This window comes from Cebidichthys violaceus, unplaced genomic scaffold (genome assembly GCF_023349555.1).
Source record: "Cebidichthys violaceus isolate CVI_PGR_0920_01 unplaced genomic scaffold, fCebVio1.0.p SCAF_17, whole genome shotgun sequence".
Classification (NCBI taxonomy): domain Eukaryota; kingdom Metazoa; phylum Chordata; class Actinopteri; order Perciformes; family Stichaeidae; genus Cebidichthys; species Cebidichthys violaceus.
In genome coordinates, this window is record NW_027176340.1 from 2,056,184 (window position 1) to 2,068,954 (window position 12,771).

At 45.4% G+C, this 12,771-nt stretch overlaps 2 protein-coding genes across 2 annotated transcripts; one reads left to right on the forward strand and one right to left on the reverse strand.

The window, feature by feature from the left end:
• Nucleotides 1-495: 495 nt before the first annotated feature.
• On the forward strand, nucleotides 496-4,198 carry LOC137873476 (retinol dehydrogenase 10-like). Its single transcript, XM_068711688.1, has 5 exons — nucleotides 496-945; nucleotides 2,671-2,769; nucleotides 3,600-3,745; nucleotides 3,848-3,979; nucleotides 4,081-4,198. The coding sequence occupies exons 1-5, from the start codon at nucleotides 496-498 to the stop codon at nucleotides 4,196-4,198; spliced, it is 945 nt and encodes a 314-aa protein (XP_068567789.1).
• Nucleotides 4,199-4,494: 296 nt separating this feature from the next.
• cse1l (CSE1 chromosome segregation 1-like (yeast)) lies at nucleotides 4,495-12,495 on the reverse strand. The gene is made up of 25 exons (XM_068711946.1): nucleotides 12,412-12,495; nucleotides 11,449-11,541; nucleotides 11,204-11,346; nucleotides 10,902-11,003; nucleotides 10,659-10,804; nucleotides 10,476-10,566; nucleotides 9,686-9,793; nucleotides 9,505-9,597; nucleotides 9,218-9,385; nucleotides 8,998-9,127; nucleotides 8,808-8,873; nucleotides 8,369-8,571; nucleotides 8,195-8,279; nucleotides 8,011-8,072; nucleotides 7,782-7,918; nucleotides 7,233-7,336; nucleotides 7,043-7,140; nucleotides 6,779-6,929; nucleotides 6,475-6,683; nucleotides 6,287-6,384; nucleotides 6,079-6,164; nucleotides 5,858-5,939; nucleotides 5,498-5,644; nucleotides 5,137-5,368; nucleotides 4,495-5,021 (listed from the first exon to the last, which is right to left on the reverse strand). Exons 2-25 carry the CDS (start codon nucleotides 11,531-11,533, stop codon nucleotides 4,932-4,934), a joined length of 2,916 nt encoding a protein of 971 aa, XP_068568047.1. The 5' UTR covers nucleotides 11,534-11,541; nucleotides 12,412-12,495; the 3' UTR covers nucleotides 4,495-4,931.
• Between the last annotated feature and the right edge of the window lie 276 nt (nucleotides 12,496-12,771).

The window sequence follows — 12,771 nt, forward strand, 5'->3', positions numbered from 1 at the left end:
AAGCCAAAGGGGTGGTGGGTGTGAAGAAGGCCGCTGCTTGTGTTAAAGGTGTTTATCTGAACTGACTTCCCAATAACAAGCTATTGGTTAAATTAAAAAATATGTTAAGTTATATTATGGCTTGCTAACCACAGGGTCCTTAAGAAAGAAACAAACCTTGAATGCTATGCTGGTAAATGTATCCGCCTCCCTCAGTGTAATGGTGTAAAATATGGCGGTCCATGCTGCTTTGACTCTGCACGTGAGAGGTATCTTAATCCCTGCCTCGGCCACTGTTTATGAGCTTGTCATGAATGTCCACGGGTTAGTCAGACAGCTCCTTGGTCATCAGACAAAAAGCCGTTTCTATTGGTGGCCACCATCCGTCGGCGTCCTAATCCGCCGCACACACAAGTTATATAAAATGACCGTCCAATCCCGCGTCATAGAGAGAAAATCAACTCCTCCAGCGCTTGGAGGTCTGCCTGTTTGGCTCTTTTACAGGACTGGACCGTCATGATTTTTATAGTGGACCTGGTGCTGATGCTCATTGACCTGACCTACTCCATCCTCAATGCCATCATCCAGACTTTCCTACGCCCGAGGCTGAAGTGCATTGATGGAGAGCTGTGTCTGATAACGGGGGCCGGGGGCGCGCTGGGTCGACTGTTCGCCCTGGAGTTCGCCAGAGAGGGGTCGCATCTGGTGCTGTGGGACTGCAACACGGCTGCCAACGAGCAGACCGCCAAGCTGGCGCGGGAGCTGGGAGTTCAGGTGCACGCGTACACGGTGGACTTGTCCAAGCGTCAGGGTATCTATGAGGCTGCGGACAAGGTGAGAGCGGAGGTCGGGGAAGTCTCCATACTGGTCAACAACGCAGGCGTGGTGGCCGGACGCAGGCTGCTGGACTGTCCCGACGAGCTGTTGGAGAGGACTCTGCTGGTGAACTGCCACGCGCTGTTTTGGGTGAGAGCTTTGACGCACGCAACATTTTACGCACACTTGAAACCCTAAAACTCCACCTTTGCTCGACACAGTAAACATTCATACAATCCTGTCACCACTTACGTAACATCTATTCTCTGTAGTCCTGCCCGCTGGCCCGGGTCTGTGTTTGTGCACTGATGCGTGATGGGATCAGAGCAGCCTGTGCCGCCGCAGAGCGACGCCATGTCACCACACTAATGACAGTTGCATGTGTTCAGGTTAAGAGCAGGTTACTAGTAGGTGGCAGTGACCCCAAACACCCATCATCAGAATCAAAAGGAGCCCACGCGAGCCCACCAGTTAAAGACATCATGTGACCCCCCCCCCCCCCCGCCCTTGATCCTCTTATTAAGGCCTCGGTCCCGTGCTCATACAATACACGGGTAAGCTCATTAGCACCGAGCATCAAGATATCAGCGACATGCAGTGAGTGAGTGAGTGAGTGAGTGAGTGCTCATTTTGGTGAAAGCATTTCTACGTGGGGGGGGGGGTCCCTCAGGGTTTGAGCCCCCCTTGGTAATCTAGCCTTATGGAGGTCACAGGTTCATCACTTTGTGGTTTTAAAAATAAGACACTGGTAATAAAAAACTTTTTTTTCCCCCACAATTGACAACGGCCACCATTCAAACACACTTATTATAAACTCAATATTATTGGCATGGCAGTCAGCGGGCAACCTGTTTTAACATGTAATGGATTACTGGATATGTATTGCAGATATCCCCAAAACAATTCTCCCTGTAGTAAAAATCTAACTTATAACATATTCATATTATTATTCCAATCCACAATTGTCATTTTAGATATCTCCATCGCTCTTTCCCGGGAAAATGTCTTTTGCAAATCACGTGATTTGGACTTTCAATTTCAGGTTTCAACAATTATATATATTTTTAATATCTAGAATAACATTCTGGATAACTGCAATACATTTCATACTAGGAAAAACTCATTTAAATTTCTGATAATCTAGATTGAAAAAAATATAATCCATAATGTAATTTTGATTGTTCTGGATTTCCAAAAACATCTGCCAAAATTGCTTAATTCAGTTACGACTAATAATTTGATTGTCGGTATCTGAAACGGAAGTTTTTCCGAGTAACAATTATGTTGCACATGTCCAGAATGTTCATTCTAGACATCAAAAAGGCTTCTTAAATTAATAGGCAAACACATGAATGGCAAAATGACTGGATATCTAACATGTAGTTGTGGATATTAAGCAAAATAAAGCAAACTTATTGATAATAAGGTGCACCTGTGACCAAATATGCTTCTGTGCAGATGAAGTAGCTGGGGTTTTTTTCCAGATATGCTGGAATATGTCTATATATTTGGGTCACCCCATAAAATGCTTCAGGCACCACAACGGTTAAGTTGCCACACTTTCTTCAACTTCAAGAACCGTTTAATGATTTTCCTCGACCAACTCCTTTAAATTCAAGCAACCAACAGCATCGATTGAGACACAGATGAAGGTTAATTACTGTTAGAACACAGAACAGTTTCATATTGAGAACTATCTGGCTCTATATCAAAAGCACTTTGTTTATTCTCACATAAACATATATCAATTAAAGCACCTTCAATAAAACACTTCACACTACACTTCATTTGAAGGGCTTGCCTCAGGTTGATGCCGATCCGTTTATCAAACCTTTATTGTCGTTGTAATAAAAATCAACTTTCATAACCCAACAGATGACGAAGGCCTTCCTGCCTCAGATGAAAGCAAAGAACCACGGTCACATCGTAACCGTGGCCAGCGCTCTTGGACTGTTCAGCACCGCGTGTGTGGAGGTAGGACACGAGATTAATGACTTCATCAACCGAGCAGACCCAATCCTACAGCGGTCCATTCTGAAGAACAGACCCAATCCTACAGCGATTCATTCTAAAGAACAGACCCAATCCTACAGCGGTCCATTCTAAAGAACAGACCCAATCCTACAGCAGTTCATTCTAAAGAACAGACCCAATCTTACAGCGGTCCATTCTAAAGAACAGACCCAATCCTACGGCGGTCCATTCTAAAGAACAGACCCAATCTTACAGCGGTCCATTCTAAAGAACAGACCCAATCCTATAGCGGTCCATTCTGAAGAACAGACCCAATCCTACAGCAGTTCATCCTAAAGAACAGACCCAATCCTACAGCAGTTCATCCTAAAGAACAGACCCAATCCTACAGCAGTTCATTCTATAGAGCAGACCCAATCCTACAGCGGTTCATTCTAAAGAACAGACCCAATCCTATAGCGGTCCATTCTAAAGAACAGACCCAATCCTACAGCGGTTCATTCTAAAGAACAGACCCAATCTTACAGCGGTCCATTCTAAAGAACAGACCCAATCCTATAGCGGTCCATTCTAAAGAACAGACCCAATCCTACAGCGGTCCATTCTAAAGAACAGACCCAATCCTACAGCGGTTCATTCTAAAGAACAGACCCAATCCTACAGCAGTTCATTCTAAAGAACAGACCCAATCTTACAGCGGTCCATTCTAAAGAACAGACCCAATCCTACAGCGGTCCATTCTAAAGAACAGACCCAATCCTACAGCGGTCCATTCTAAAGAACAGACCCAATCCTACAGCGGTCCATTCTAAAGAACAGTGTACTTTCAGGATTACTGTGCCAGCAAATTTGGAGCCGTCGGTTTCCACGAGTCGCTGACGCACGAGCTGCTCGCAGAAGACGTGGACGGCATCAAAACCACTCTAGTCTGCCCGTACATCGTAGACACGGGGATGTTCGCAGGCTGCGAAATCAGGTGAGACTCCACCGTTCATTTCAACTGTTGTGGTTATTAAAACCGTGGGGAAATAAAAATAGGTTCTATAGTCTCCACTTGTTTTTGTTTGAAACCTACCAGGAAGGAGCTCCGGAGTCTGATCCCGCCTCTGGATCCGCTCTACACCGTGCAGCAGTCGATGAAAGCCATTCTAGCCGAACAGCAAATGATCTGCATTCCTCGCATCATGTACATCCCCTTCCTGACACGAGCGTGAGTCTACCATGGCCATTATTGATGAGTAATATTTTTGGGACAAAAATAAATCACCTTCGGACTTAGGTTTTCCTTCCTTCCTTCCTTCCCTTCTGTAGATTACTTCCTTGGGAGGCAAATGTGGCAACATATCGCTTCATGGGAGGAGATAAATGCATGCTGCCCTTCATCAAGAACGTTGAACTGAAGAACTCCAACGGCCACATCAAGTCCTAAGACCTCAGTCTTGGGACTTGATGGACCGATGCAGATGCCAAAGGTTCACTCTGTATTATCTTAATATATATATGAATGTTGTGTGACGGTAGAGCCCAGTATGGTTGGTCACAGGGAACCATAACTGGATGTGAAGGGCAGCCAGGCTTTCTGCTACATGAGAAGTAAATTCCTCCTTCTTGTTCGTCAATAAAGTTCTTGAATTACTTCTGAACCGGAGGCCAAAGAGCCAGTAAGACTCACACACACACCGAGGTAAACTCTTCTCATATAAAAGAGGCTGTGATGAAAACAGATCTATACAAGTGCCTCTTTTTATTCACAAGAACAAAACGGTGCAGAAACAAAAAGACTAGACGATAAACATGCAACAGAACAAATGTGATCCGTTACGTCTGAGCCACAGACTGTAGTCTCCAGAACCATAACAAGGAAATTCAAAAACATACAAAAAGAAGCGCTCTCCATACGATTGTGATGTTCAGCTGTTCCACGACACTGTTGAAATATACCTCTGCTGCTATTTATGAAATAAACTTGACAAATGTATCGGAACTCCAGATCCAAATCCTTTAAGGTCACATCTTTAAAAACCCTTAAAAATCCATCGTAAAGTCAAACCAAAATCGTTTTAAGATTCAAATTCAGCCGAAGCAGGTCCGCCACGTGACCCGAGGTCTCCTGCAGTGCATTGTGGGCTCCTTATTATCAGGCGAACGGCATCGCGTCCGCTTCAAACCAACTGCACCGTGGCCGCCTGCAAGTAGCCCTGCAGATACTGGAGGGCCTCTGCGTTCAGACTGGTGCTCAGCATCGAGGGAACCTGCACCAAAAAAAAAAAAAGAAACACACCGGACAGCAGCAGTTACGCAACAATCGAAACGTGGGTTTTTTTTTGGGGCAACATGTGCTCAACACCCCCCTCGTGTGTAACGTACCCTCCCCGGACAGGCAGTAGAGAGCTTGTAGAGCGACTGAGCCAGCAGGATCTTGGGATTGCCGACGGACTCTCCTATCGGGTCGTGCTCCTTCTTCCCGGCGAAGGCGAGCTGCGAGAACGCCGTCTGATAGCCCGGCGTGTCTTCGATGTCGATGAAGTGCTCGTCGTCCGGGATGCTGTCGTCTTCCGGCAGCTCGAACAGACCGATGAGCGCCTGGAGCAGAGGGGTCCTGAACGGATAAAACCCAACATCATTGCTTCAAAGTTTAACACGGAGAACACATCCTGTGAGGGGTTTCAAGTCACGTCATGAGTGAAAGGAATGCAACGGTTGGGTTTCCTCCAGGCCGACTCCTCACCAGAGTTTAGTGTACTCCGTGTCCATCATTGCAGGACATTCAGTCAGGACCTTTGTGATGCCAACGGCGCAGATCTTCTTCTCAACCGGTCCAGACACCTTCTGTACCTCCGGAATAATTATTTTCTCTAACACCATGCCGAACATTCTGCAACACACACACACACACACACACACACACAAAAAAAAAAGGGGCAATTAAAACTGAACATAAGATACACTAGAGACCGTAACAGCGTTCAGGACATGTTTACTCAGACAGACAACCAAGCATCACCACATTACTCATAATAAATATGCACATAAATGACGAACCCACTCGATAACTGAAGTCAGAAACGTGTAAAACAAATACACTTACTTTGGCTGGATGCTGTCAAAAATCTCCTGAAGTGCAATGGCTCCGTATTTGACGCCATACAAGTTGATAAACACCAAGAAACCTGCGAGAGAGACAGAACACCGGCGTCATAAGAGACAGTGAACACGAGGACTGCTGCTCATTCTCACCAGAACGGCTGATATCACCAGTTTAAAAAAGGCCAATAGCTCGGAACAGGACATGAAGATGATTGTACTAACTCTTGATGAACTTGGTGGTTTTGGAGCTTTGGAGCCTCTGGAACAGCAGAATGAAGATCTGTTTCCTGTACTGAATGATAGATTCTCTAAAGGGGAAAAAAACAGCAGCAGCTCAAGTTAACAAAACATGTCACGACTTTAACCAAGATAACATTTCACCAGGTGCGATATTTTAGAGACGATCCACTGAGAACTATAATCCACTCACGGGGGCATGTGCTCTATGATGCTGTTGAGAAGGTAAAAACCTTGGTGGTCGTTGGCTTTGGAGGCGATGAGCTTTTGGAAAACTCCAAGCAAGCCAGGCTGAAAAGGGACAGATGAGCGCGATGAGATTCAAGACCAAACGATCGCCGTTATCGACTGTTGGACACAACACCGTCCGCCGTCGCTTACTATTTTATCCGCAGCAGAGCCGGCAATAGAGGCGCCTCCCTTCTCCAGGTAAGCCTGAAGCAGGCGCACCAGAGGGGGGATGTTTCCGGTCCTCTCCCATAGCGCAGGCTGCAGCAGGTGAGGGAACAGAGCCATGTAGGACGAGGGGATAGAGTTGGAGTGGATCTCCAGGAGGAGAGACATCACCTGGAACACGTATGGAAGAAACTCTGCCAAACAGAAGACAGAAAAGGAGGATGAGCGAGAGTTGCTCGGCCACCGTCCGGGGTGTGTTTTTTTTTTCGAAAAGGCAAACGTGACGCACCCTGGACGTCGTTCTGGAGGATCTCGGTGAAGACGGGGAAGAGCGCTTCCTCGAAGCTGCTGACCGTGGCGGGGTTGGCCTTGCAGGTGATCCGGACGCACAGGCACAGGGACTCGAACAAGTAGTGGTTAAAGTGCGGCTTGCTGGGATTCTGAAAATGGCAGCGCCGAGATTTGAGTCGATGCGTGTACCCCCCCCCCCCCCCGAACAAACCGGGATCTTGGTGAATCCGTGCGTATCCATGAGTAGTAAAGAGTGCATTACCTTGCTGACTAACAGGAGCTTGTGAGTGAGCTGACCGATCAGAGTGGGAACGTAGGGGACAATGGACTCCTGCAGCAGGGAGAAGCTGCGCATGATGGCTGTAAAAGATTGAATTAAAGAAAGACACGATGAGGCTACTTCAAACGACCACTGAGGAGCAGTCAGGTGACAAGAGGAGGGTCCGGTTTACCTTTCATGATGTATTCATTTTCAGCAGAACCAGGAAGCGCCAGAGCTTTGAACAAGTTGTTGAGCAGCTGCTCAGTAAACGGTGCCATCTCTGCTGGAGTGATGCTGAAAAACACCCAGAGAGGCTGATTGGCTAACGGGTTTAGTAGCTGTACAGACGGACAAAGACTTGCTGTGCTTATTGCGGCAATGCTGTAGTGATCTCTGGAGTAAAGCTAGACAAATTCACAATGTTAGGAATGTTAGAAATTGGTGATTACTTCACACATCCTATTAAATACAAGTAGAGAGAACGCTCACTTTCACCTAATGTGGGTTTAGATGCACTGCTCGTGATAAAAAGGTGCTCATATCGGTCAATTTAAAGTCCAAATCTATGTAAACTAACATGAAATTAATCTGAAATATTCATATTTTGATGTTCCAATAATGCACCAGTACTAATTACTGACCATTTTTTCCCCCTGCATTTTGGAAGAAACGCCCGTGAGCAAATATTCACAACTTGTTTTTGGTTCACATGTTTTCTCCTACGTCGCTCCATATTTACAGTGTGGTGTTGTTGGGGCCTCTCATGGTGAACAGCCTCTCCAAAGCGTGAGCGGAGTACGTGTGCTCCACCGTGCTCTCTGCCTGCAGGTGACTTATCAGCAGAGGCACGGCCTGCAGCAGCTGCTCCTTAGGAAGCTGAAGGAAAAAAAAGAAAAAAGGATGAAGAAGCTCCCTCGATGTATGCATTTTGCAATTTTTGAAATTGCAGAGGAAGTAACAGATCATACCTGGCTTCTGAAGATCATGACATACTTGATGGCGTCTGCCTTGAGCACTGGGAACTCGTTAACTACCATGACAACAAGTACGTGATGTTAATACATGACTAAGAAATCGTACGTTCAAATGTCGCCACAGCTCAGCGAGCCAGCTGCTGTAGCTCTGCATCATATTGAGACGTGGTGTTCTTACCGTTGGGGGATTTCAAGTCTGAGAGAATGTGGTTCACAAAGAACTCGTTCAGATTCACCAACTCATTGGCTTGTGTTATTCCATGCTGATGAGGACAGACAACAGTGTAAGTACTGAGCCAGTTATTCTAAAATATGTCAGAGCGGTGATTGTGAGCTTTAAAGTCAGCAGTACCTTCTGCGTCTGCGCTTTAGACGCCAGCGATGTGACCAGATAGATGGCGGCATCTTTGTGCTTCCAGTTCTCCCCGGGGTTCTTGGCGTACTCTCCCAGCATCGAGTTCACATAGCCGGAGAAGATTGCCGTGACGGGGCCCTCGAAGAACTTACAGAGGCCCCTCACCAAGTCACAGGCCGCCCGACGACGCGTGTCAATGTCTGAGGAACAATGTAACCAATGGGGACACGGTTATGTTACTTTTGTTACCTGTCCATTTATTTTATGTGAAAACCTTCCGTTGAAACTTAATGTTTTAGGTGCAACCAATTGATTATGTAACTACAGAGCCGGGCTGATCAAACGGAAAATGAGAGGAGGAACTACATATTCTTTTGTGTATTTATGTAAATCATTTACATTAAGGGAGGTGAGAAGCAATAATGGAAATCTTTACCAGATCCTTCAAGGTCCCTCCGGATGTATTCCTCAGAGTTGTCTTCAAAGGCCTCCTCATCAGCACCTAATTAGGCATAACAAGCGATCTGGTTCGGTATCACACAAGTGAAGGTTTGAGCCCTGAATCGGCCGACCTCATACGACATCTCCAGGTGCAATGTGACGATGAGAACAAAGCACTGACTTACTTCTGAACTCCATGTTGGGCACAATGACCTTCTCACAGATGCTAGTGAGTGTATTCTGGTCCTCAAATAGATGCTTGTAGTGTGGCCTTTCGCAGACTGATGCCAAGAACTGGATGGCATTGCTTACGAGCTGCAACAAAAGTGTGCACAGTTAGTACAGGAAGAGTGAACTTCAAAAAGAACAGAACACAGAAGCACAGTCAGGGCTCGGTACTCTCACCAGGTCGTATTTGACTTCCTGGCCAGTAGAAACTAGAAGGTTCCATATCGCGGTGACGAAGCGCGGCAGATACGGCTGGAATTCTTCGTCGTACTTCTGAGCGTAGAGAGCCGCGTTGTCACAGATCTGAGACTTCAGCAGCTCCAGGAGGCCGGCTTCCTCCTCATCCTAAGGAGAGGTCAGTCACAAGAGACTCAAACATGTAGCACAGAGCAGCTCAAAGTATAGTACCACAGCTGAAAATGAACCGCATGAATGACAAGAAAAAAAAGGGAGAAATAACTCACAGCCGTTTGTAAAAGTTTATTATCCAAAGTCAGTAGGCCGTGGAAATTGGTCATCCAGGTTTCCATGTTGTCTTCAAAAAACTCTGGAAGGTCCTGTGTAACAGTACAGAGGACAGTTTAAGACATCTCTGACATCTGGGGGGGGGGGGGGGGGTTACTTTAGATACAACATTGAACTGACCTGGAAGTTGAGACTGTAGAACAGCTTGGAGATAAGTGTGAGGGAAGAGAAGAGGACCTTCAAGGCGTTGACGTCTGTAGCGTGAGTCTGACACAGCTCGATAGTGGCCTACAGCAAAGAAGAGAGAACATCAACTACAAATACAACTTCATATTGGAAACGTCATCATATCCGTGTCAACCATATCAGATGTTATACAACTCATAAGTAGGGCTGTCCTCGACCCAGGCAATTATTTGTCGCCTAAAGCTCATCACCACCAGCAGTCGTGTACCTCTGAGTTTTTGTAACTTGGACTTAAACTGTCACAAGCAGTTCACTGATGAAAACACGATTCACATTCGGAGTGATTATACAAAAAGGGCCAATTCGTTTTGAGATGCTTTAGAAAGAATTCTTAAAAACCTGCATCCGAGTAAATATTTTTGCAGCAAAATCAAATTGTTTTACCGGATATTCAACCTTTGTTTCTTCATAATGCGTGTAATACTCAACTTGTTTGTTTACAGGACTCGTAAAAAGGCACTAAATCTGTCCATGAATACGAGTTTACAGATAGTTACAATCCCTCCTCGGCATTACGGAGGTTGGTTCGTGGCTTTTTTACCAGTTACACAGACGGTATATGTATGGGTTACACACGTCGTCTTTCTGATTCTTCACAAGTCATTTTGTTTGTACTCTCTCTGCCGTTTTTTGGAGAATAACGCAGCAAACACCAATTATTTGACTAAGAGGCGGCCGCCCTGCTCGTATGCGTTGTGGTAACTGAACCGTAAGTCATCACAACCTTGAACAGCTCCGTCAGAGGCAGGGCGAACGTGTCCAGCACTAGTTTGATCTCCGTCCAAAGCTCATTTGACTTGAACTCGTGGCGGTACCTTGAGGGTAGGGGACAAACATTTGTTTTTTTATGAATTCAGTTTGAACGTAATCATTAAAACATTTGAAACCCTTAAGAAGTCATCTCTACCTCTTGAAGAGGGAATGAGCGGTACGAAGCACTCCGTTGATGATGTGGAAGTCTCCACTTCTGAAGCGGGTCACCATCTCGGTTAGCAAGTCGGGCCATTTCTGAGGGAAATCTTCCCTTCCTATGATACTGATGGCATCACTCAACTGTGGAAATGCAAAGGATCAACAGGGTTGAGCATCTTTCCTTTACACCTTTGAATCCGATCCTTTAAAGAGGTGAATGCAACGTCTGAGGATGTACCTGTTTCTGGATCTGTTCTGGGCTGCTTAGCATCAAATTGACTATATTTGCTTTAATTGCCGTTCGGTCTGGATCAGAGACTTTGTTTGGTTCATCTTCAACCTTTGGGAAAATATATCACAAAAGTAGAAAAATCAACAACAACAACAACAACAATACTACTAGTTCCATCTGGACTTTGTACAAAACTACTATATATACACAGATTGTTCCATCTAGCCCCAATCAGTCCAACACTGTTTCTAAATACAAGACATGAGAGTCAACAACACGTACACTGGATGTTATTCAGAGAGACTCACAATGCGCCAGTTTCTTTTGATGTAGTTCTTGAAGGTAACAGCGGCACAGACCCGAATCACCGTGTCTTGGGACTTCTCCAGCATGGTGAGTAGTAATAAGGGGTAGTTCTGGCTTCCCTCCACAGACTCAAGGAACTTTTCAGCTAAGAAAGAAAAACAATACAAATAGAAATCAAGTGTTTGAAGAGCAGAGATTGCACAGTTATGATATGCAAGCTCATGCTGTGGCATTGAGGCGCGTGTACCTGGACGTCTGACTGTAGGGTCCGGGTCCAGTGTTTTCCTGAGGAACTCGGTGAGGCTTTGGAGGTTAGCATCATTCAGTTCCATGCTTGTGACTAAAGGCGATAAAACCAACGAGTGGATGAGTGAAAGACATAAACCAATGTCTGGCAGCAACATGGTTACAAGGCTAATTACCTTACAACACGTGGATTACTTCATGCTAAGTAATCCTGTACACAAACGTAACGGAAGGTGACTAAACCGTGTGTATTTGTTCCTGTAAATTCGTGCTAACGTGATTAAAAGTTGAGAAATGTGTGCCAAATGTAACCGTTGAAATGATCCATGTTGTGATTAATTAAAACGTGAGTTTCACTGATCCAATAAATCAATGCAATTCCTGATAAGCTTACCGACTGTCAGCTAGTTCCAGTCATAGTTCAGTCAGGCGCCTACAACAGTTAGCTACATGCATTCATTCTGCAGTTGACGTTAGCTTGCTAGCAGCTAACGTAGCAAGGCTACTTAGCCTCAATCTGGCATTGGGTCAGTTGGCCCCGCTGACTCCGGATCGGTTTAAAGCAGTCGAACGTCCAAGCTAGCAGTTTACAGGCGTTCTCGTCTTCTCAAAGTTTAAATATTAGCACATGGCGGTCGTTATATCGCAAGAACCTGATCGTATATAGTTATATTTAACATACGTCATCTCTTAATGCACTGTCTTATACCACAACATAACATTTAATATTATCTAAAGCAGCATGGAAAGCAATATCCACTTTCCAGTGAATAGACTGACCCAGCAGCGGGTCTACTCCAAGCTAATGCTAGCGCTAGCTAATGTGTTATGTGCTAACCATAAAGTTAGCTAATATCCAAACATTACGCACCGACTCGCAAGCTGTTGGGACAGTGACCCAATTGTCAAGTTTGAATCCCGTATTAATGGATGTATTAGCTGTTAAAGCATTGGGGCGGCTTACCGTTACAGTATATTTCAGCCGGGATGGGGAGGCACTACTAACCACACAGACGTGCTCGTCGTGCCTAGCTTTCAAACGTCTGGAGGAAAAGGAACTGCGCGGTCACTATAATGCGCAGGCGCAGATGACAGAAGAAAGTGGTAAGACACGCCCCTTGCTTGGTCTCTACCAAGTGCAGCAACTTTACCTTCAGTCTTCCTCTCCACTAAATGACAGCTATATAGTTAACTTGGAATTTCTTTTCTACTTTCACTTTTAGCAGATGCCTAAATTAAATCTGAGGCATTTGAACATTCTTTACAAGAGGCAGGTATTGTACTATTCTTCAAGTGATGCACCTCTATCAGCAATATACAGTAT

What these genes read in the sequence shown, in the direction of transcription:
- LOC137873476 (XM_068711688.1), top strand. Translation starts at nt 496, where the DNA reads ATGATTTTTATAGTGGACCTGGTGCTGATGCTCATTGACCTGACCTAC. An exon ending in ACTGCCACGCGCTGTTTTGG is followed by an intron (nt 946 to 2,670) that starts GTGAGAGCTTTG and finishes ATAACCCAACAG; the next exon opens with ATGACGAAGGCCTTCCTGCC. An exon ending in TTCGCAGGCTGCGAAATCAG is followed by an intron (nt 3,746 to 3,847) that starts GTGAGACTCCAC and finishes GAAACCTACCAG; the next exon opens with GAAGGAGCTCCGGAGTCTGA.
- cse1l (XM_068711946.1), bottom strand. Translation starts at nt 11,533, where the DNA reads ATGGAACTGAATGATGCTAACCTCCAAAGCCTCACCGAGTTCCTCAGG. An exon ending in CTCTGACGGAGCTGTTCAAG is followed by an intron (nt 9,794 to 10,475) that starts GTTGTGATGACT and finishes TCTTTGCTGTAG; the next exon opens with GCCACTATCGAGCTGTGTCA. An exon ending in TCTACAGTCTCAACTTCCAG is followed by an intron (nt 9,598 to 9,685) that starts GTCAGTTCAATG and finishes ACTGTTACACAG; the next exon opens with GACCTTCCAGAGTTTTTTGA.